The 24,515-nt window shown below is 40.3% G+C and overlaps 1 protein-coding gene across 1 annotated transcript in view; it reads left to right on the forward strand.

Moving 5' to 3' along the window:
- Positions 1-24,056, forward strand: part of TGS1 (trimethylguanosine synthase 1) — a 37,697-nt gene extending 13,641 nt beyond the window's left edge. Inside the window, exons 8-13 of the mRNA XM_032610176.1 lie at positions 675-981; positions 3,057-3,215; positions 4,837-4,980; positions 8,602-8,818; positions 9,721-9,799; positions 21,502-24,056. Coding sequence (XP_032466067.1) covers positions 675-981; positions 3,057-3,215; positions 4,837-4,980; positions 8,602-8,818; positions 9,721-9,799; positions 21,502-21,624 — 1,029 coding nt within the window. The 3' untranslated portion in view covers positions 21,625-24,056. The remainder of the gene's footprint in view (positions 1-674; positions 982-3,056; positions 3,216-4,836; positions 4,981-8,601; positions 8,819-9,720; positions 9,800-21,501) is intronic.
- Positions 24,057-24,515: the final 459 nt, after the last annotated feature.

Consider the following 24,515-nt stretch of genomic DNA (forward strand, 5'->3'; position numbering starts at 1 on the left):
GAAGGTCGTGAAGATCTATTATGAGGCATATTCTTGTTACAGAAGATTGCAAGGAAGTATGTATCATCTGACCTTGAGCCTTGTTAACATTTCCTAAGAAACTTAGTTCTTAGGAATCATTTTACTGGCTCTACTGCTTCATTAGAAGGCAGCTCACATTATTTCCAAGATAGCACTGCTTTTACAGATTGGCACTAAATCTTTGTAGAGTTCATCTTTGATGCTGAGTACCATTCAACATAGATTGTATAGCTGGGGCCATTGCAGAAAATTCTGTATAATTTGAAAAGCTAAAAGCAATGGCTCAACAACAGGTAAGTACATTTGTAATGGTAATATATATTACGGTTATATTGTTAGAAGACTTAATGGAAAGTTACTGGCACAGGAGAGCTTTATCCTCTTAGTGTTAATTGCTAACAGGAAGGTCATAGTCTTGTGTTTAAGCCGATGTTTTTTTTCCTTTTAAAGAGCTCTTTAATAAGGTCATGGTACATCCAGACAACGAAGTGTAATTAGGTTGGAATTACTTATTCACATTAGCTTGTGTGATACAGTGTACTTATCAGAGCTAATACTGTGGCACAGCTTGTCAAGTCACAAATGGTAAAGGAGGTGGAAATATTCTGCGTAATTGCGAATTGATTGATGCTTGTAACATCTTAAAATTTCAGGTAGAAAAATTCCTAAAATGGGTTAATGAACCAATGGATGATGAAGCATCGCAGGAGTCGGTTTCTCATAACAACGTGCAAGATACTTGCACAAGCAGTGGTTCAGAGGAACAAGAAGTGTCTGTTGAAAAGGGGGATGACCCACCGGAGACGAGTGGGCCGGAACCTGGAAAGCGTCGTGCCATGTCTCCGGCTGGGGAAGTGGGAACAGAGAAAGCTGACAGGGACAGCACGGAAGCAGCAGTGCCAGCGGAGGGGGACTGCCCCGCCCAGGCTGCACCAGACCGTCTTCAGGAAGAAGCCGAAGGTGAGGCTAAATGTGCTCCCGCTTGCTAACGGACTTCAATTCCTTGTTTTAAATATGTTTTTCCCTCGTTATCACTTACGAATCATCTATACCTAAGGATTCTCTGCTGTTTATTTGTAAGTTGAAAGAAGGCATATTTAGTGTAAATGTGCTAATGGCCGTGATTTCGCACCCAGGGCATCCTTGGCTGAACAAGCATGATAAAATAAAAGACTAAAGAGTAGGGGGAGCTGTTTGAGCACCTCCATCTGTGCCATTAAGACTGGTCTCTGCCGCCACCGCTCTGTTCCGTGGGCTAAAGGTGCCAGTCCCTTTGATTCCTGTTGAAATCTAGTATTGCCCTGATTTTCTTTTGGATAATTGTTTTGTTCTTGTTTTTTTGTGGTGATGGTGGTTGGTAGCGATGTTTGTTTTTTAGATGGTACATTGACATAAAAAAGTATTTACAGTGGTTGGCTATGATGAATGAAGAACAGTGTAGCATTTTCACTTTATGCCCTTTTGTAGTATTTGAATTTATCTTATAATAGTTATACTCAGTGGAACATTATGGCTTGTATAAGGCAGAAATTTTCATTTGACATAGCATTCATTTTTTCTGATGAATTATTTCAGACTTGCCCTAATGAAACAATTATACTTGTGATGCTTTCTTACTTAGTATTGAGCAAAATACCTTATTTGAATCTTGATTTTTCTTTCCCGTGTGTGTGTGTGTGTGTGTGTGTGTGTAAACCTGTGATCTTTGTATTATATATTTCTTTGCCTTTCTAAACAGCATACTTAAGGTAGTTTAATATTTTTATTGCCATTGTACAACTGATGTTCACGTGGCACTTGCAGAGTTCTGAAATGAGAATCCTTATTCTCCTTTAATCTGTAAAGTAGCCCATTGAGATAGGTGAAATTATCCCTGTTCTATAAATAAGTAAAGCTTAGAGAAAACAAGAAATTTGCCCGACATCACCCAGCCAGTAAGTGGCAAAGCTAGAACTTGCTACCAAGTTGTGTGGTTTCTAAATCCCATTTTTCCACCCTACCCTAGCTCCCTAAGCACCACTTGTCACGAGGCTGGTGTTCTCACCTGGAGTGATACCACCATCTCGGGTATTTGGAAGATGGGTTAGGTCGATCTGGGGGATTCTGGCATTTCGTACTTTAGATTACTTAATGTTAAGTCCTGTACAGGATGGTCTTGCACAATGAGGCGTTTTTGCCTCAAAATCTTAGTGTCTCCTCTCTTGAGAAACTCACTGCACTTTGCTACTGATGGCCCCTTTTGCTATTTGCACTGATCAGATGACCGTATTAGGACACAGTCCTTTGTTTGAGGACCATTCCAGTGTTTAATGTTTATTATTTGTGAGCATCAATTCTTGTCATCATACTTAGGTATGACAGCACTCCTGTCTTTCTAAGTTGCCGCATCGAATCTGCTCAGAACTGAAACCAAATAACCAAACAAATAAAAATCATTTATCTAAGAAAAAGTCAATGTGAATGAATGAGATCCTTTTCCATTGAATGGAGCTAGTGACCACTGTTTCAATTTCTCAGAGGCCGTAGGACTTGCAGGTCATGGCTAGGTTCAGAGGATTGATGTGGCAGAGAGTTAGAGCTTAATCAGTCCTTGGGAGCTTTTGTTTTAAAGAAGGGAAGGGAAATGCTTGAATTTCCATCATTCACCCACTAAAGCAACTTTATCTAAGAAACACTTATGTAATAGCTTTTATACCTATAATAGTACCTCTCCACATCTCCTAACAACGCTGTGAAGTAAGTAGCTAAAATGCTACCCGTTCATTCATTCTTTTTGAGGAATTAAAAATTGGAACTTAGAGAACCTGGGTTACTTTTCCAAGCTCAAGGAGCCAAGAAGTGGCAAAATGGAGGCTATAACCTGAAGCCAGTGCTGTTTCCAGGTGCCCTCCACCCTCCGGCGTGTGGCTGCATACATGTGCTGGAGCGCAGTCCCAAACTGTAGTTATTTACCGTGGCCACACTTTAGATAAATTCACCTGTGACTTCCTCTTTCTATAGTGAGCATCTGTGTTATTTCTATTTTTTTATTGTAGCTGAAAATAAGAAGAAGAAGAAGAAGAAGAAGAAAAGCAAGAACAGAAAGGGGATTGGTCTGCCTCCTGAGATCACTGCTGTGCCCGAGCTGGCGAAGTACTGGGCCCAGAGATACAGGCTCTTCTCTCGCTTCGACGATGGGATTAAATTAGACAGAGGTAAGGTGTATATGTAATTTTTAACTTCATTTTGAAATAATTTCAAACTTATAGAAAAGTTGCAAGAATAGGAAGAAATTTTCATATCCCCTTCATTCAGACTGAGCTGTTTTTAACATTCTGCCACATTCGCTCTTTCATTCTCTGTATGCATGTATGTAGGTATGTTTTCTGATCCAGTGGCCCCTACCCCTTAAGTACTCTGGTGTGTATTTTCTAAGAACAGTGATATTTTTATGTGACAATGATAAAGTTACAAATTTCCCATTGTTCCAATATCATAATCAACAAATCCGTACTCTAGTTTCATCAGTTATACTAATCATGTCCTTTATAGCATTCTTTTTCTTCCAGTATAGGGTCAGGTATCACATTTATTTTCATGTTCCTTTAGTTTCCCTTAATCTGGGATAGTTCCTGAGCTGCTTTGTCTTTCATGACTTTGACATTTTCCAGAGAGCAGCTGCCGGTTATTTTCTACAGTGTCTCTCAATTTGGGTACATATGTGTTTTTTAAACTTCAGACTCAGGTTTAATCTGTATTTTTTGCATCTTAGGATAGATAGCAAAAGCAATTGATAGATTATTAAACAGAACATCTGTGTTCTGTGCAGAAAGATGTAAGTAAATGAATTAACACTGGAAAGTTTGAATTCTTTCTCAAGTTTTCCTACCGTGACCTTGAAGAGCTAACTTAAACTCAGTTGCGCAAACTGAGGCTTGCTTTCACGCTGGGGCTATACCTAAACGTTGGTCTTTTTTAACTGTCCAAATCAGGAGGTATTGATCTGTGTGGAGTTTCAGGGCTTCTCTGAGCCTCTTAAAATTACTTGTAAAATGTTTTGTATCAGGGAGAGTACATAAGAGTTTGTTGGGGAAATAAGACTGGAGAAAAGCTTTTAATTCTATAAAAGGAGTTTATGTTTTTATTCTTCCAGCAATGAGGAGCCATTTAAAGTTTTGATGAAGAAAGGGAACAGGAAAATCGGTGCATCATTTTGTTCAGTGGAATATCTTTCTGAAAAACGTAAATTCCTTCTATTGGGAAAGAAGGAGGGCAGTGTCCTTTTTTCTGTGGAGTGGACATGGGACCTCATTTCTGAAAATGATGAAGGTTCTGCTGAGCCTACAGCTCTGCAGTCTTGCTGTCACTTCCTTGCTTTTCTGACCCTTTAGACATGTGCAGATTTTGCTAAGTGTCCCGTACAAATGCAGTTCACTGCTTCCCCTCCAGGAATTAAATAATTAGGAACCTCGGTGAAGTCTGGGGAGTTGGTCAATTAAAATAGCTAACTTTCCATTTTCCATGATAGGTAGTCAGTTGTTAATACTTCAGACAGAAAAATCAGAATTGCATTCAGTTGTTGGAGGGATATTGCAAAAGAATCAGGCAAGAATTGAGGTGGTTGTTTCTGTGGAAATTGGGTCTGGGAATGATACTGCCCCTTGTATAACAAGATCCTTAGACCTTTTCCTTCAAACTAGATAATATATAATTTTTTGAAAAGAGAAACTAAGTATTTTCTTTTAAGCATTTAGTATATAATAATGTTTGCTATGTTTGTGTTTGGCTTGGCTTCTTGCCACTGAATGTCATAACAGAAACCCTCTCCCTTCGCAGAGGGCTGGTTTTCAGTTACACCCGAGAAGATCGCTGAGCACATTGCCGGCAGGGTCAGCCAGTCCTTCCAGTGTGACACCGTAGTCGACGCATTTTGTGGAGTTGGAGGAAATACCATTCAGTTTGCCTTAACAGGAAAGAGAGGTAAGTGGTCATCGGCAGTTTATTCATTAATTAATTTCGCCTTATTCAGTAAAGGCTTCATTTTGCTTCAGCCTATCTCTACTGAGATTTAATAATTTAATGCCAAATATTTAACAATAATAGTTGACATATATTAAGCATACACTTTGTATACTGGTTTAAGTGCTTAATATGTATTCATTTAGTCAGCAATCTTGTGATATGTATCTTTTACTACTTTCTGTGTTTCACAAATAAACCAAGAAATAAAAGATGAAGTAACTTGCCCAAGATCACACAGACACAGCTTGGCGGAGCCAAGATTATAGCATTATGTAAAACTAAAAATGTGAAAATGGGAGACTGTTCTTTGGAAGAAGGGAAGAGTAGGCAGGGACTCCCAGCTCTGCCCCTCACCATCTGGCTGACCTTCGACATCCTTTAGCCTTAACTGAAAGGAGACATTAAATTGAGAGAACCTCTGTGATATCTTTCAGCTCTGACATCCTAAGATACTAAGAACCTTTTAACTATTGGACTGTCCTCATGGTTGTTTGACTTCAGAATCACAAGAAAGAAAACCTCTGTTAAACTACTGATATATCAGTATATATCTGCTAAGAGCTGTGTCAAGTAGGCAGAACATGTGCTGTTTCCCGGGGGAAAGAAGGCTTTATGGAACTGGACAGCCTGCCCAAATTGACTTAGCGGAGTCGGGAGGCCGGGGCTTTTACTTGGCTTTCTCTGTATCTGATATCCCCTTTCTTTCGCAGTTCTTTTTGAAATGTAGTATAATGTGATATTTTAGAGATAGCAACTGTTAAGTCATACTCTGAAGATGCTTTTTTTCACCAATGTCTTTATATATAAAGCTCCCATTTCAGTAGATTTCAGTTGTCTTATTGATTTATATAAAGTTCTTTATGTTAACTAGGAAAACATGATTCTGGAAAGCGTAATATAGGAGCTAGGAAATGGTGAAAGGCAGCCCAACATTGATTTTAAGACCAGTGCTGATGGACTGTGGCCCTCATGCAGTCAGGCCAATGCTCCAGAGCGTCATGACATTTGCTGTCTTTGTGTGGTCTCCTGAGAGACTGGATGAAAGCTGTTTTCATATTTACTGGAATAGTAGTTACTTTCTTGTTTTTCCTGAATTTACTACTTTCTCTTAAAGTTCTTCTCTGCCTTTGCCAGATAAGCCATTCCTGTGAGCTCAAATCAGTGTTTATTGCATGGAAATGATTTTTTCCTCAAAAGTTGTAAAATCTGTCTTCATTTGGCATTGTACTGTAACATGAATTAAAATATCTGCCCTCTGATAAAACAGCAGATAGATCTGGAAATTTTTTCAGAATATTACAGAAACAGTCCATATTGTAGTTTTGTATTTCTACGAATACAGGTCTGTTGCCAAGGCTCTCTGTAGCTTAGTGCACATTTGGTAGAGGAAAATGTCTAATGTGGGTCCCAAGCTAAAGAAGACTGCTTCTGCCCGACTCCATCACGGCCCCATCACTCACACCTACAGATCTCCAGCCCCTGGGAAGAAAAGGAGGCACATCCAGACTCCACCCCTGCCGGGTGCAGCCTGTGAGCCAGAAGCTCAGGAGTCCTTAGTGTGTTCATAGCGTGGTGTCCCGGGACCTCCTCCCCGAAGCAGTAGGAGCTCACGGATGCTCTGACAGTCGTGGTGGGTGCTGCCCTAGTGTGGGTGAGCTGACTCCACTGGGGCAGGGAGTTTGAAGTACAGTTTTGCGTGTGTGTGTGTGTGTGTGTGTGTGTGTGTGTGTGTGTACACACATATGCATGTAATCAGTTACTCTTTACACACACACATACACACACACACACACACACTTGACCCTTGAACAACACAGGGCTTAGGGGCACTGACGCTGCCCGCCCCCATGTCAGAGATCTGAACGTAACATATGGTCCGCTCTCTGTACCGACATTCTGCATCCGCAGATTCAACCCGCCGCAGATCACGTGGTCCTGTCCTACACGTCTAGTAAGAGCAACCCACCTATAAGTGGACCTGTGCGGTTGCAACCCGTGTTGTTCAGGGGTCAGCTGTACACATGCACGCGTGTGTGCAGACACATGAGAAAATGGCGTGTGCAGTCGGCACGATCCCTTTGTGTCAGACCGATTTCCACCCACGTAGCTGCTGTCTCTGCAGGTTCTCAACTGAATGGTTAGAATTCCCAGAGTTTGCATTCTGCTATTAAAGTTTTTTTTCCCCCTTTATACGAATGCCAGTGGCTCTGTATCAGGTCTGCCCATTAGGACTCTCTGTAATGATGGAAATGTATCTACACTGTCCAGCATGGCAGCCACTAGCCACATGCGGCGATCGAGCGTTTGAAATTTGGCAGCATGACTGCGGATCTAAATTCTTAATAGTATCTAATTGGCATCGATTTAAAGGTAATATCCGCATGTGGCCAGTGGCTGCCATTATTGGACAGCACAGTTCTACGTAGTGTCTACCAATGTTTGTCAGCACTTCCTTCACGTGCTAGATTGAGTTGCTTTGCACTCTCTTAGGCCTGACAACAAAGCCGGCCTCCGAGGGGAGCGCAGATGAAAACTTGACAACTAACTGAATACATCTGGTGTTGAAAGTCATTTTTTTCTGTTGAGTTTTTGCTATTGTCAGTATATCTTTGCATCTGTCTCTATACTATAAATGTAGCAGATTAAGCAGCTAAAAAGGACATTTTTCTCGTTTATAAATATGAATTTTTTTTTTTAGAACAAAAAAGTTGCAGATGCATGATTCTGCAACATGACTGGTGCTTATATTCATTGTTCAAGTGATTTCTTCAGTGCATTATTTCTCAAAAGCATTAACAAATTTTGAAACCGGTATTTTCTGGAATGCGGTTGTTTCCTTGACAACCACGGTGTATGTATCAGGATTCCACTTAGCCCTTGCAGGTACAAAATATTGCCACTAACATCCTGGTGCACGTACAGGTGCACTTGAGCGATTTACTGCAAGACACGAGTGAGCCTGAATTAACTTAGGTTTGTGTTGCTAATTACGAAATTGCAGTAAATTAAATGAAAGCCCGTGTGGTGAAAACATAACATCTGTTCCCTCTACCTAAAATGTCTCATTAAACGTCACCAGCAGATGTTTTTACATCTCTTCTTCATAAGTTGGCTATTTTGGTGTTTTATTTTGCCTTTCAGTAGAAGTTGTCAAATTTGGCTTCCTTTGGAAGTTGCCTCATTTTGAGGAAATTGGTCTTATCTGAAATCTTTTATAGGCTTTCCATGCAGCCATCACCTTCCCAAGTGTTTGCCGCTCGGCTGTCCACAGCACAGAGCACGGTGTTGACCACAGACCGGGTTCGGTGGGTGCTGGGTGGCCACCGTCACTACTTGCCTTGGCCCAGCAGGCTGACTGAGGCAGCTCAGAAGGCCACACCCTTCAGTCACATTTTCTGGGTACCACACAAGTGTTTAAAATGTTTAATTCTCTCTCTCATATATATGGCCTAATCTCCCTTTAAAAAGTCTTTTGAAAAGGGTCTTGCACAGAAAATAAACCGACTGCTCAGAAGATGAACTAGTCCATATAACTAATAATCAGCATCGTTGAACTCATCTTTCTTGTTCCCACTTTAGTGATCGCCGTCGATATTGATCCTGTTAAGATCGATCTCGCTCGCCATAATGCAGAAATTTACGGGGTAGCGGACAAGATTGAGTTCATCTGTGGAGACTTCCTGCAGCTGGCTTCTCATTTAAAGGCTGACGTCGTGTTTCTCAGCCCGCCTTGGGGAGGACCAGACTACGCCACCGCCGAGATCTTTGACATCAGCACCATGATGTCCCCTGATGGATATCCTTCGGAAGCCCTTAAGAGTTTCCTCAAGCAGTGGTTCTGGAGAGGAAGGGTGTGTGTGTGTGTGTGTGTGTGTGTGTGTGTGTGTGTGTGTGTGTTTGTAAGACATTAGTGAAGAGGAGAGCTATCAGCTAATAGCACTTGATAGATTCCAGTTTGTTTTGCATAAAAATTAACTGGTGAGTGATCTCCAAAAGTTACGTTGTATTTATGTAACTGCGAGGTTATGTTTCCACTGGTTGCTCTCCAATTGTACCATTACAAAACAAGAACTAAAAGGCATTAATTGCGTGGAATTATTGTCTGGAAATGGGGGTTTCCTCAAGACCTGTCCCTAGAGTCTGGGTGACTATCCCCTAACTTTTCTTCAGCTCACACTGACTTGAATCCTCTGTGTCTCCAGAGTTTCCCTGTTACTCTTCCAGGATGCTGAAGCAAACCCTTGTTTCATAAAGAATACCATTTCTTATTTGTCCCTTTCTCTATCTCTACTCCCCAGAGGAGTCACGTATGACTCTAACAGGAATTGCGTTTTAAATTGCTAAGTAAAATTTAGAAAAATACAGTGGACAGAGTTACTTGTCTTTACTCTTTACTAGAAAGGGGGGTATTGTGCTTTCCTATTCTTCCTGTTGTCACAAAACCTAGGAAATGGCCGAAAGAAAGAATGTGTGTCTCCGGCTCTTGGTTTCCTACCACTAGGATAATTGAATAAATAGATTTAACCTCTAATCCCTGACCCATCAGGGACAGTATGCTACTTAATTCTCTTTTAGGTCCCATTAGAGGGTATTGTTACATATCGGAGTACATTTGGGTTATGATGTAGTAAGTGAAGAATATATCTCTGATCAGAAATTAACTACTGTTTTTGTTACTTTTCCTTAACTACTGTCCACCTTTGAAATTTTCAGACTTTCCCAGAAGATCACGAATAATATCATTTATTTTCTTCCAAGAAATGCTAATATCGACCAGGTAAGCCATTACTGAAGAACTTCTATGAGCCTCTTGTGTGACTGTTACAGAGATTGGACCGAAAAAGATACAGGGTCTTTCTTTACTTGAGAACATGTTTATGAGAAGTCCCTGGCTTTTTGACTATTATTAGAAAACTGGAAGTGCTTAGCAGTTAAATCCATGTCTGTTTCATCCTGTTCGTCTCCACGGCTCCTGGCCTGCATAAACATAAACAGAGCACTCTGGGCTTTTCATTCCGTGTCCTGAAAGGATGAATGTGTTGTGTTTCACATGTGTACACCTAGCCTAGCCGAGATCTCTTTACTGCAGCCTACCTTGAGAATAGGTTTTAGGTATTCCTCAGAATGGCAGCCTAGATAGAAATCCACAGACAAATAAAACCTCCATGTGTCCAGGAACAGTTTTAACCATAGGACACTTGATTAACATTCAGATGTCCTTGTTGCGCTCTTATCGTAAACATTTATTTTAAACATGTTGGGTTTTTTCCCTAGAATAATAACTGCCTCACAAAGATTTGATGATGTCTTTATTTCATGCTTTTGTTGGTGTTTTTTATAAGCGCTTATTACATGTCTGCTTTGTGCGAAGCATTCTACTGAAAATCTTTTGTCTTTGATATTTAAATTTTACTCCAGTGTTGCTGGGTGCCGGTTTTTCCTTTCTCTCCCATTTGGTACTTGAGAGCCAGCTCTGTCACTGAGCTTTGTTCATCATGCTTTATTCTGGAGACATTATCTCCATTATTTGTTCAACTATGTTCTCACCATCTTTTTTCCTTTTTCGGGACATCTGTTACGTGGATCTTAGTCTCCCATAACTGTATTTTCTGGTGTTTTGTCTCCTTTTTCCTTCTGGGAGATTACCTCAGTCTGATCTTCATTCCTCACATATATAAATTCTCTCTATCCCATCTGTTGTGTTTTTTATATTCTTTACACCTAATGTTTCTGCATTGTGTTTTGTTTTCTTCTTTTGCACTCGAATATTTTTATTATTGTAAGAAGTTTAAATCATGGATCTTTTTTATCCTTTCTGCGTTTGATATAATTTCTAGGCCTGTTTGCTTTTCTTCCATGAAGCACTCGTGGTCCTCAGATATCTTATTTTAGTGCCTACTGGCTATTCTCGAGTAATGCAGAAGGAGAAAGGCCAGGCCAGAATCCAGTGAGTGTCAGACCTCGCTGCCCTTTAGAATCATTGGGCATTTGTAAAAAACTGACTCTCCGAGCCCCATCCCCGAAATCGATCTAACCAGTTTCTTAAGCTTCCTGGGTCATTCTGATGTGCATCCTGGGTTGCGAACCGCTATCTAAGGCTGTGTGGACCCCAGTGACCACCAGCAGGGGTGGCGGTGGGTGAGCTCTGGGGTTGCTAACCCGCCAGCTCAGGACTGCAGTTGGGGAGGGGGCTGGGCAAAAGCAGCGATTGAAGGCTGTACTCCTTCACCACAGAGTGTCCGGCATCAGCCCGAGGATGTCTGGAGAATGTCTGGAGAGCAGGGTGGGAGAGGGCAGCTGCCAGGGCCGGGTCCCCACCTGCTTCTCTCAGCTTCTCACGTCAGAGCTTCTCTTCAGCCGCCCTCGCTTTCCAGCTATAGCTCTGCAGGCGCGGCACAGACGCTGTTGAGCGAGGCCACGGCGATGGGCGGGGAAGAGCGAGAGCAGAATTTCACGTTCCTTGTGTTCCTTCCTCCTGTTTTCAATTCCCACAGCCACTGCCTCCTGCCCCTGGCCAGAGGCACTGCCCTCCCCTACACAAGTTTTTCGCTCTCTCTCTCTCTCTCTCTCTCTCTCTCTCTCTCTCTCTCGCCACCCCAGGTCTCTCCATAGGTTTCTTTTGTTTGGTGGTTTCCCTCTGTTGCATCTCCAGACCTGTCTTACAGGAGCCAGCAGGCGCGCTAGTTCAGCATCTTCCCCGGATTACAAGCTAGTGATAGCGCAGCCTTCTCCTAAGCAAGGCAGAGATTAAAGCCCTGGCTTTCTGCCGGATGACTTCAGGAAAGGCCCGGGATGATACATACGGCAGATAAACCGGACTTTAAGCTAAAGCAGACTTGGCTGGAGGAGCCGAGGAGAAGGTGGTCGGAACATGAGTGACGTGGCAGTGGGAGTGTGTGGCTAATGTCCGGTAACGAAAAGAGACGCTGAGAGTCAGACCCGAGTTTCGTCTCCGCCCTGCCACTTGTTAGTGGTGGTTTTGAAGAACAAATGAAATAAGGGATAAAGCATTTTTCACAGTGCGTCTAGCCCATAAACCCTCAAAAAGTCGTGTGTCTGTTACTTAGAAGATCTTGTCATAAAGTCATCGTGGAAAGAATGCAAACATTACTAAGATTCTGAAGAGGACCAATAGGTAAAGGTGTCATGCTTTCTCTAGAGGAGAGAATAGACAGCTTTGATATTTGTAAAATGGAGGCTTCCCTGGCGGTCCGCTGGTTAGGACTCTGCACTTCCAATGCAGGGGGCGCGGGTTCGATCCCTGGTCGGGGAGCTAAGATCCCGCAAGCCGTGCGGCACGGCCTCCCCCCAAAAAAAATGTGTTTTTTTTTTTTGTAAAATGACAGGATTTAATTTATAAACACACATCCCAGATTGTAGATTTTTTTCTCTTCCTCCTCTCAGAAAGCAGTAGTACTTACTTGTATTGGACGCACTCTTATTCTAGCGTGTCACACTTTCCTGTCTTTGGTTCATGTGCTTAATCTTTGGAGCACTGGGTCTCTCTCAGACCTGGCTGCAAATTAACTCACCTGAGTGGCCTTTTTGTTTTTTTAATTGTGGTAAAATATACATGACAAAATTTACCGTAAGTCATTTTTAAGCACACAGTCCATGGTGTTAAATACATTCATGTTATTGTACAGCCATCACCACCGTCCGTCTCGGGACCTTTTCACCTGCTGAAACTGCGACTCTGCACCCATTTATACACTACCTGCCCATCCCTCCACTACCTGCCCCTGACACCCACCATTCTACTCTGAGTCTGTAAATTTGACTACTCACGCATACCTCATACTTACATAGCTCGTGTGTGTGGAATCGTACAATATCTGTCCTTTTGTGTCTGGCTTACTTCACTCAGTGTAATGTCCTTAAGGTTCATCCATGTTATAACACGTGTCAGAATTTCCTTTATTTGTAAGGCTAAGTAGCATTCTGTTGTCAGCGTACACTGCATTTCGTTTAGCCATTCATCCGTCCACGGACGTTTAGGGTCCATGGTCCACCTTTTGACTGTGGATAAGGCTGCTGTGAACATGGGTGTGCAGATATCTAGTCGAGTCCCTGCTCTCAGTTCACTTGGTTATAGATTCAGAAGTGGAATTGCTGGATCACATGGTAACTCTAGTTTTAGGTTTTTGAGGAATCACCTTACTGTTCTCCACAGCAGCTGAACGATTTTACATTCCCACCAGCAGTTCCCAAGAGTTCTGATTTCTCCACAATCTCAGTAACATTTGTTACTTTCTGTTTGTTGTTGTTCGGTAATAGCCATCCTAATGGGTGTGAAGTGGTATCTCATTGTGCTTTTTTTTTTTTTTTTATCATCTTTATTGGGGTGTAATTGCTTTACATTGGTGTGTTAGTCTCTGCTTTATAACAAAGTGAATCAGCCATACATATACATATTCATTGTGCTTTTGACTTGCATTTTCCTAACGACAAGTGATGTTGACCATCTTTTCATGTGCGTATCTTCTGAGTATTAATCCATTATCGGCTATATGCTTCACCAGTATTTTCTCTCATCCCATGGGTTGCCTCTTTACTTTTTTTTTGGCCACGCCAAGCAGCTTATGGGATCTTAGTTCCCCGACCAGGGATCGAACCCTGACCCTCGGCAGTGAAAGTGCAGAGTCCTAACCACTGGACCGCCAGGGAACTCCCTCTTTACTCCCTTAATAGTGCTCTCTGCTGCACAAAAGTTTTTAATTTTGATGAAGTTCAGCTTATCTGATTTTTGTGTGTGTTGCCTGTGCTTTTGATGTCATATCCAAGAAATCATTGCCAAATGCAATGTCTTGAAGATTTTCCCCTGTGTTTTCTTCTAAGAGTTTTACATAACAGCTGAGTAGCTTTTTTAAACTACTGAGACTCAGGTCTACTGAGAAAGGTTGTCTCTAATTTATTTTCTGGGATGAGACCCAAGCATAATTTTTTAAAACCCCCCACGTGATTGTCATGTGCTGCCAGAGTTGAGATTCTCTGGGTTAAAAGAAAAGGAAATAGAATTAACAAGTCTGAGCCCCTACTCTGTGAGTTAGAAGGGGCTGCTCTTAGATCTTGCTGCCTGTTGTCTACCCGTGAGCCATTGTATCTAAACATTAGGTCTCTCAAATACTTTGTGCTGTTACAAGACAAAAGAAAAAGCACTAGCCCCTTGCTTTTTGCATTTTTATATCAAATTGAATATTAAACCTAATACCTGCTATTCATGTGACTCAGATCTGCATTCTAGAGTCCCAGACAAGGCTGAGCCTGTTCCATACTTCTCTTTTTCTCGTATGTAAATATTAGGCATCAAGAAAAGAAAAAAAATTGAAAAAGATAACATGCATCATAACTAGTCTCATGAGAGGCTGGATGATCCTTATATTAAACATTAGACGGGCATATTTGGGTACTTGAATGACAATAGGAAATTCACTATTTTTTGCGAAAGTTCAAGTGAGCACATTTTTTTCTAGTTAAATGAACACTTGCCCGAGGAGAAAGTTAACTTTTTTTCCTTCGTTTTGGTTTACTTCACACCCCTGCCAGAATTCTGGTTTGTAGTGCATTCACATTTTCTACCTCTAGAGGGAGTCATGACACTAGAGAATAATAAAAGTCAAAAAGAAAACTTAAGATTTCAAGCGCATTATATTGGTATTGAATTTAGATCACATTACAGTGGAGGATCACCTTTTCTTTTTATAATAAGATGAAGACAACCTATCCATATGTAAGATGTTTTAAATGAGAGGAGAGACGGTGCTCCAAGATGTAGGAAGAGCAGAGGAGCAGAGGAGCGTTTAGAAGATCACAGCCACCTGAACTGACAAATGGGGTGTTGGGTTCTAAAAGTTGACGAATCTCTGCTGTTTGAGACTCAGCCTACATTCTTCTCATAGAAATGCCTATCGAGAACAGTTAAGTTCCCATCCAGGGAGATCTGTACTCTGGGTAACAGTTATGTTTAGGGTAGTTAAGCTGACGGGGGACTCAGTACAAATATAAGTTATCTTATAATCTTTCCATATAAGTAACAAGTCTCATTGTTTTCAGGATCTAGTAAAATATTTTTCCAGGTCACCTTTTTCCTCAGTCTCTCATTCCCTTCCTCTGTTTGGGGTTCATTCCAGGACATGTGTCCCTTGTTATGCAGACTCTCACTGTCAAACTCAGGCTCTTTGGAGGCAAGGTATATCTCACTCATTGAAATCACTGTAGATGGAGTGCGGGATCGTTGTATATTTTCTGCTTGACGCCTGTATCTTGCTGTGTTTTCCTTCATTTCTTTCCTTTGACGGCCATAGATTTGCAGCCGGTACTAGCTTCGGGTTTACCGTGCTTCCCAAACATGAGAACCTTCTCTTTTAAGTGGTAAACGTGCACGATGTGGATAGAGGTTTGTGGATAGAGTGGAATGCTTAGTGTCCCCAGAGAAGCTACACGGTTGTCAGATACCATGTTTGTATGAAAGCCCTGCGGGTGGAACGTCGAACAGGAGGTGTCCTGTCTCCCAGACAGACCTGGGAACAGAGAGAGGAGCGGCTCCTGGTCAGTTTGATATAGTGCCTCCTTATCCTTGTTTTTTTGTTTTTTGTTTGTTTTTTTCATCCTTATCTTTGTTTGATTTCGTAACTCTTAAAATGTGATGACTCAGAAAAGTGAGAGCCTTTGTACTTTTCAAGTCAAATTAATTTAAGTTACTTTTCCTTATAACTTGTTCATACCAGTACAGAGGGCAGGGCAACACTCAGCATCATCCCTAAGGGCTGTGTTGAGAAAATTAACCAGGGCCTTCCTGGCACCTGTCTAGTAGGCATGCTCCACCCTTCCATGACTTCCCCATACGCTTCATGATAACAGTCCAGACCACACCTATTTTATTGCCTGATAGAGCAGGAAAATATTTACAAATTAACCCAACACTGTAGGTAAAACTTATCCTGCGATTATTTAAGTTGTATCTTTAAGTATAGAAATTGACATTAGGTTTAATCCAGAGACATTTCTAGTCAGCAGAATTCTTGAGGCTCCCATCAGAGCCAATACATAGTGTCTAGGAAGTGTCACAGTCATCTCACTTCTAATGGTTTATTTTGTGAGGTAGGGAGGGAGGACTTATTTATAGGGAACATTTCTAAAACTTACCATATAAAAGAATACAATTATATGCATTTGAATAGTTAAAACTATTTATAGATCTGGAAACTATTAGGTAGTTTTGTTATTTGGGGAAACACTTTAAATATAACAAAATCAGTTCATTAGCATTTTTAGTGTTTGATTTTTGGCTGAGTACAATAAAAGTTTACCACTAATTTCTTTGCAAATACTAGTTCTAAGCTATTATAGCAATCTGCTTATTCAATAAAAGGAATAAGTTTCTAAATACTAGTTTCTAAATATTAAGCTTGATAAGAAATGGGGTCAAATTGCTCTAAATGAAATTTCCATAGTAGAAATCTGGTCTGGTGGCGGCACGTTCATGTAGCCAAAACTATACCCATATGGTAACAAAATCACCCCAACAGTTGGAGGTCCCTTAAACTCCAGGTGTGGACCCCAGAAGCAGGAGACAACAGAAAGAGGGCTGAGAGCTGGACTGCGCTTCCGGTACCTGTGGGAGTAGTAACTCTGAAACTGCTTTCCCTGAAAATGCCCAGCCTTTAAAACTCAGGGCACTCATCCTACAGAATTACACTCATCCTGCAAAGGACTGTCCTGCATTTAGATACAACATAGGAGCCTTGTCATAGTGGCATGCGTACTTAGAGTTTGCAGCGTGCCCTGCGCGTTCCACCGGATCCTCATGACAGCTCTGCAGCGAGCAAGCCAGGTCATCGGCCCGCCCGCACTGACGCGTGAACGAGGCACGTGAGGCAGTTGCTGGTCTTTCTCGTGGCGCGGTTAGTGCCTTCGTGTCTCCTGCTGACCAGGTCCTCGTTACCAGTCACAGAGTTGGCCACCATGAGAGCGGGAGCCGTGGACAGAAGTTGAGGTGACAAGAGAAGCGAAGGGAATTAGAATTTTTGCTGAATCGGTTGTTTCACTCCTGACTGGTGAGACGGACCACAGGGGGCTAACACTTCACCTCAGAATGACAGCTTGCTGCTGACCTTTATCTGCCACGGGGCTCCTCTTCTCTCTTCCAGCCACCGGCACCCAGGTTTCTGGACCAGCTCTGTTCTTAGTGAAATTCACTGCTGAATCCTATGTTGCGATTCAGGATACAGCTGATCAGCTTGTAACGTTTAGCAGCCAGCCTTTCCCTTGGAAAGTTTGCCACTGGCCCGTCAGAGCAGTATTATCCATTCTCGTACGGCATGTACATTCGGTTTCTTGGGGGGGCCCGTGAAGCTGGCCTCCTAAGGCTAATTGAGAAGGTTCAAATGCTTCTGAACCTAAGCTTGTATATCCTTCCCTCCTCCGGATAAGTTTTTCAATAAAGGATGCCACACACAGAGCTGTATACAAGTCCTGTGCCGTTAACCAGGGGCTTCCTTGTTCTCTAGTCTGTTGTGCTTTAGAGAACTTGTTGAATTTAAGAACAGTCTTCCTGTTTCCAGTACCTGTTCTGGTAACGGGTGAGGGACCAAGCTTAGTGAACTCTGGTCATCATAGCCTTCTCCTGAGAGATGGATGTAGGTGAGCTTTTGATGCCCAGGAGAACTTTTTTGACGTGCCACCAGTGTGCTCCTGCTGACGGTGACGGCTTTTCAAAATCTTATTTGTCTTAATCAACAAACAAATATTTGAAGGAAGAGAGAAACAGAGAGGAAATAATGTCTGTGAGAGCTTGAGGTAGGATTCGAGTTATATGAAAAACAGCAAAAAATAAAAAATAAGATTTATTCACTTAAGCATAGAAATCTCACTTCTTTTTGCCACGTGCAGAGATATGGAACTAATTTCAATAAATATGCATAAGTTTGAGTATTGCCTGGTTTTCCATTGATAAAAAATACTTTATTTCCCAGAGAACTGTTCATCAGAAATATTTTAGCCCAACCTCTATTTTTGTGAAGTTATTAGTTGGATGTAACAAAAGAAACTTAAGGACAAAAGGGAATTGTGGGTGAGACGCTTGTCTGTTGGACATTAGGTTTCTTTTTTTTTAATTAATTTTTATTGGAGTATAGTTGATTTACAATGTTGTGTTCGTTTCAGGTGTACAGCAGAGTGACTCATATACTTATGTCCACCCTTTTTTAGATTCTTTTCCCATACACGTGATTACAGAGTGAGTACTGAGTAGAGTTCCCTGTACTATACAGTAGTCATTAGGTTTCTAGTCAGAGCCAATATTTCAGATGCTTTTTGCTTAGTCACTGTAATTGACAGAGATCTATAGGCCCCATAAACAGTACTCTTCCTATTCACTTGGTATAATTTGCTTCTAAGCAAGATTCTGCATGTTGCAGAAATAATCACTTCTCCAGTGTAGTAATAGGACATTTTTTTCAGTGTTCCAATTGTTCTATATCTTTCTTATAATAAAGTATTTATTATATATTTTTCCATGAGGATCCAGTTTAGAAATTATTTTCTCTCATTCAGTTACCATGTATTTTTACTTTAAATCAGTTTGCTTTTTCAAAAAAGTGCAATTTTGAATCTTCATTTAAGTCTTAAATCTTCTAACGGTACCTTTTATTTCACTAAAGTTATTACCTGTATTGTGATCTCTACCCATGTCTCTTTTCCCCGTCCCCAAAGAACAGCCTTATTGCCTGACATGAAATCTAGTTGATGAGAGTTCATTTCTTAGTTCTAGTTCCAGCCCAAACAAATTGTGATTTCTTTTGGTAAATCTAGTATATTTAAGGACAATAGCAAAAATGTAGCGTGTCGTCCGGAGCTGCTGACTTCCCTCCCTCCTTCCTTTTCCTTTTCCTCTTCCTCTCCTTCTCCTTTCCCCTTTCCTCTCTCTTTCTCTCTCAATTTATTAAACTTTAAGAAAGAGGAAGAAACCAGATGACATTTTGTCAGTTAAACCTGCTAGTGAAAAATAAAGAGAGCCGGAAATTGATGGCATTAAGTTTGCTTGAAACAAAATATTATTTAATGGCTTGAACTACATAATTTTTAGTCTTCCAACTCTAGAATTCTAACCTTAAAATATATGTACTTGTGAAAATATTAGAAAAACACAAAAAGGCTAAGGTTAGAAATTATTTTTAATTAGAACACTTAAAGTAACATATTAAGTTTGTTGTTTTATAAAAATTTCTTTCTAAACACTAGATAGGCATTTTCAATACTTGTTTTAATTGTCCATCATCTGAGCTAGATGATTGTCCATCATCTGGGCTAGAATGTAAGATCCAGGAAGGCAACATTCTTTGGGTTTTTTTGTTTCGTTTTGTTTTGCTACACTCCACTGCCTAGAACCAAAACCTTTAAGCTATTTATTCAGTAGTTGTTGAATAAGATATTTTATTTTATATAATAATTTATAAATAACTATTTTATAATAGACCTCAAAAACTCCCACGTAAGAGGTCTTCATTCCTTTTTCTATCCAAAGCACCCAAGTCCAGGCAACCCTACCTTCTCAGAGATTTGTTTTACTGTAATTCTATTTATGGCTTACAGGGTGCTCTTTTTAGAGAGATGGGTAGTATTCCTGTTCTTTAGGTTTAGGAAGCCAAACCTTGTCTTAACGGCTTTCTATACTGATCAGCAAATTATTGGTAGAACTGGTATGTAACTTTGCCTCTGATTGCTTTTCTCTGCCCTCCCTGTCCTGGCAGATTTTCGCTGCTGCTTCAGCTCTGCTTTGCTTCTCTTCACCCCACCTCTTCTCTCCTCCTTTCCTTCCTCTTCCTCTCTCCTTCCCTAACCCCACCCCCAGAGAAAACTTCTGCTTGCCAGTCTCACTTTCTTTAGATAAATCACTATTTAAAGGAATGGGAGAAATACTGCACTTAAGTTGTATCTTAACTCATAGAAAAATTACTGTGAAACAATTATATTTTAAATATACTAGTCAAAATGCCTTTTATTGGTTAAAGACAAATTCTTCATTTTGCCCTTCCTTGTGAAAAATCAGACCGACATAAAGATATCAAAATAGAAAATAAAACACTTCTTCCTAAGAATTGCTGCTCTAGTTCTACTTGAATAATTATATGCCTCATTAGTAAACAGTGGGATGTATGTGAGCTTCTCATCCTTGTAACAGATACTGTGTTTCACTTCTGCTGTCATCTGTTCCTATTGGTGAAAACACAGCTGTCTCTTATGCCTCTCTTTGTGGGCCGGGTTGAAATTGACATTGTTACTGCCTTAGTGGGACAGCCTCTCTTTTTTTTGTCTTTTAGTGTGTACTATAGAATGAGCTTTGCTTCTTCCCTATTTCTGTATCTGTGATGTTTTTCTAAGAGGAAGTTGAAATGCTTTAAAATACATACTTACTGGTGATGCACAATAAATCTTACCTTCCACTCAATGCTGGTGGAGCATGTGTAATACCACCGAGATTAGATCTCTCACCTCCAAACCAAACTAGACCGACAACACCTCTCTTTGCAAAATACGCAGCTACAGTTTTGCCCATTACAGTGACATAATTACAGAGGTGGTGTCTCTGTCGTTCATGCCGGTCCCTGGTACCTGGGGAGCCCTGTCTCCAGCACCCCGTGTCTTCAGTTCTCTGAGTCCCCGGGCTTCCGTGCGTTCCCTTCCCCTTCATCCTCGCTGCTGCCCTGGCAAACTGGTCTCTGGTGATGTAATCATGGGCAAGGAGGGAGTATGTTTGCTAGTAACAGACCTGAGAGGTTGGATGAAGAAATGTTGGACCAGAACAAAACTTTTCTGTCTAAGAACTTCGGGCAAAGCATTGCTAATTTGAAGCATCCTTTTGAGGTTAAGTCTGTGGGGGTGGAGAGGGATGGTGCTTTCAGCTTCCAAATAACCGTGTTAGTCGCCATCTACGGTAGACCTCAAAAAGAGTGATGTATTTAACCACAACAAAAACGGGGGAGTGGGAGACTTAGAGCTACACACACACACAAGAGCAACAGGCGGAGGAGGTGATACAAGCTGGGAGAACAGCACCCGCCTAGAGAAGTAAAAGGTGGGGGTGGTAGAGGCTGGAGCTCCCATGAAAGTCGGGCGGGGTCTGTCTTGCTCTCTGATGTATTCCACCTTAATAAATAAACCTGGTATTTGGGAACGATATGTTGATTTTCTGTCCCTCTAAGTTTGGTTACTTCTGGCATTGGAGAGATTAGGTCTTATACAGTGACACAGCACTGTGGTCATACCCGTAATGTCAGAAGTGTCTGAAGCAAGTATTTCTGCCATCACATACTGCATTAATACCCACCTGGAAAGTAATAGTGAACGTTTGGGATGCCTCCTTATTAGAAAGACTTAGATAAAGGGCCAGAGCTGTATTATTTGATAAAGCGTCTGAATGAAAGGTTTCTTTTGAAACCATGCTTATGTATGTGTGACTTCCTTCTGTTCCCTTTTTAGGTGGCGTCCTTGGCTGGGCCTGGAGGGCAAGTGGAAATAGAACAAAACTTTCTTAATAATAGATTGAAGACAATCACTGCTTATTTTGGGAAACTGATCTGCAGATCAGCCTCTGAATCATAAGTGAGGTGACCAAAAGATCATAGTGGTCAGAACACTATTCACTTGGAATTTCTTCTCTGTATTCACTGATACTTTGTACCCATAGTCAAATGGGTATTTGTACCCCAATGCACTTGTTCCCCACGTTGATGCAGTACCATCCGGAATTTGCTTTTAAACATCCATTTATTTTAAAAAGTTAGTGTTTCTTAAGTTTCTATTGAAAAAAATGTGAAATATATTTTGTAATATAGAAGTTTATATTCTTTTTCTATTAAAATGGCAGTGAAAGGAAGAAGAATATGTGTTGTGTAACTCTTCATCCAAAAGGTGTGTTCAGTCATTTTTAAAGTAGGTCAAAATTCAGGGACAAGGGACTCTTTCGCCACAGGGGATCTGGGATCTTTATCTTGTAATAATATGGGCATATTAAGCATGGTTTTGGCTGGGATAGAGCTGGGGGATTGAAATAAACTGGAAAATTTCCAGTAAGTATTAGAAAAAAGTAACTTAAATAAAAAACAACTTTGTTGGAGAATGGAGCAGTGCTAACTTTAGTCTCTTGAAACTTTACAAAGTTTGCCTGATTGCCCTGCAATACCGCAGCAGTTGAACTGATCATTAAGGATGAAATTAATTTCTTATTATTTAATTTGCAACATCAAAATCTGTCGATGTTCTAGGTTTTTATACTTTTTCATCAGGTAGGATTAGTGTCTAAACCGTAAACTTGTCACCACTTTTTAAATAATGGCAGTGTTGGTCATAAACAGCTCTATACGTGGCCCTCGGCCCTAGAATATGCCTACTTAGCCACTTGGGGTGGGAGATGGAAGGGTAAAAGCAGATTTCCAAAATCACCAATTATTTTTTAGTTTTTGTCATTTAACCTTTCACACATATGCTTTTTCCCACAATACATTTTCTTGTATATTGTTAACATTAAAACTAATTTGTCTTCCTGAACGTATGTGACCGTGTATAAGTAGAACAGGAAGCCTAACCAAGGTTAAAATATTCCTGCCCTCTAATGGCACAGATATAGCTGACTTATAAAATGACTCATTTACAGATTAGTAGTGCTCAAAAGAACTTTATCTACTAAGCAACCCCCGTGTCCAAATAAAATCTTCCCGAGAAGCCAAATCATGTTCTAGTCCAACTCGGTTCCATTTTCTTGTTAAATTATAAAACTTCTTAAAGACACTTTTATAAAAGTGAATATGTATTCCAACAGTTTAAATACAAAGTGAACACAGAACCCTCACCTTACCATCTGCCCCTGCCTTGAGCCCTTCCTCTCCATCCCCATCTCCCACACTTCCACTCCTTCTCCCAAAGGCAACCGCTACTGACACTTTGGTGTATATCCTTTAAGACACTTCTCTGCAGTATAAGCTTGTGCATACACAGTGGGATGGGGTGGGATTGGATTATATTATTTTGGCATTTGAGTTTTGTTTTTAATTTAATGTCTTACAGATTCTTCCACATCAATACGTATACATCTTCTAACAATCACATAATATAAATCTATGAGAATTTCTTTAACCGTTACCCAACTCTGAACACTTACATTGTTCCCAGTTTTTGCAATTGCAGGTAGTACTCTGGTGTATATTTTTAAGTAGAGTAGATTCCTAGAAGTGGAGTTTTTAAGTCAAAGTTCATGCTTATTTTTTTCTTTAATGTATCATGTCAGGTTGCCCTCCAAAAATGTATATTCTCACTAGCTATGCATGAAAGGGGCCGGTTTTCCCCACAGCCTCAAAAACATAGCATATTTTTTCACTTCTTACTGTTACCAATCTGAACAAACAATAAACTTATTTTAATTTGCATGTCCTTATTACTAGCAAGGTGTGAACAATTTTTCATATATTACCCAAATTGCACGTGTTAGGCATCTAATGTTGTCACCAAATGAATAGCTAACTGCTACGTCATTTTCTATCAAGTGAACTAACACTTCTCCATTAATTTGTTTTATGTCTTTCAATAAAAGTTCATCATTTTAATTGTATAAATCTTACATTTTTTTGCCAAGTTTGTTGCTTGGTATTTCACACCTTTTGTTTGATTTTGAATGGGGTCTTTTTTGTTGTTACATTTTCTAACAGGTGTGCTGTATGTATGTAACAGTGCTTTTAATTTCTTCCTTACATCCAGTCACCTTACAGAACTCTTTTTAATAGTTCTAATAGCTTTTCAGTTACTTCACTTTGATTTTCTAAATAGGCAGTCGTGACATCTGCGTGAGTCGTTCTCTTGGCCAATGTGTATACCTCTTAATTCTTATTCTTTTCCTATTGCATTGGTTAGGATGCCAGGAATGTTATGATAATGGCATTTTTTTACTTGCTTTTTATCTTACAATGAAAGATTAGAAGCATTTCTTTTGAATGTTATTGCAGCTTGCATTAAAATTAAAGATACTGCTTTTCTTTCCTAGAGTTTTTTGTTCATATTTAATCTAATAAAGTACTAAATTACTTTTGAAATTTCCAGTTATTCAACCATATCTGCATTTTATCTTTAAATCCTGCTCTATCATAATGTATTATTTTAGTTCACTACTGGATTTCACTTGAAGAGTTGACTTTGTTTTGTCTTGTTTATGTTTGTTTTTTGTGCACCTTGCTTGGTTTTGGTGTCAGAGTTAGACTATTCAGGCAGAATGCTCTGGAAAGTGTTTTATTTTTTGTGTGTGCTAAAGAACATTAATCTTTTCATTCGGGTTTTTAAAAAATGTCTTGATAAGTTTTTTTTTTAACTTATAATTCCCTGGAAAACATCCATTTACTTAGATGTTGGTTTTTGGTTTATTGATATAAAGTTAGTACATTTTCTCATATTTGCTTTCATTCCTTTTTTTTTTTTTAATGTTTATTTGGTTGCATCAGGTCTCAGTT

This window comes from Phocoena sinus, chromosome 17 (genome assembly GCF_008692025.1).
Source record: "Phocoena sinus isolate mPhoSin1 chromosome 17, mPhoSin1.pri, whole genome shotgun sequence".
NCBI classification, from domain to species: Eukaryota; Metazoa; Chordata; class Mammalia; order Artiodactyla; family Phocoenidae; genus Phocoena; species Phocoena sinus.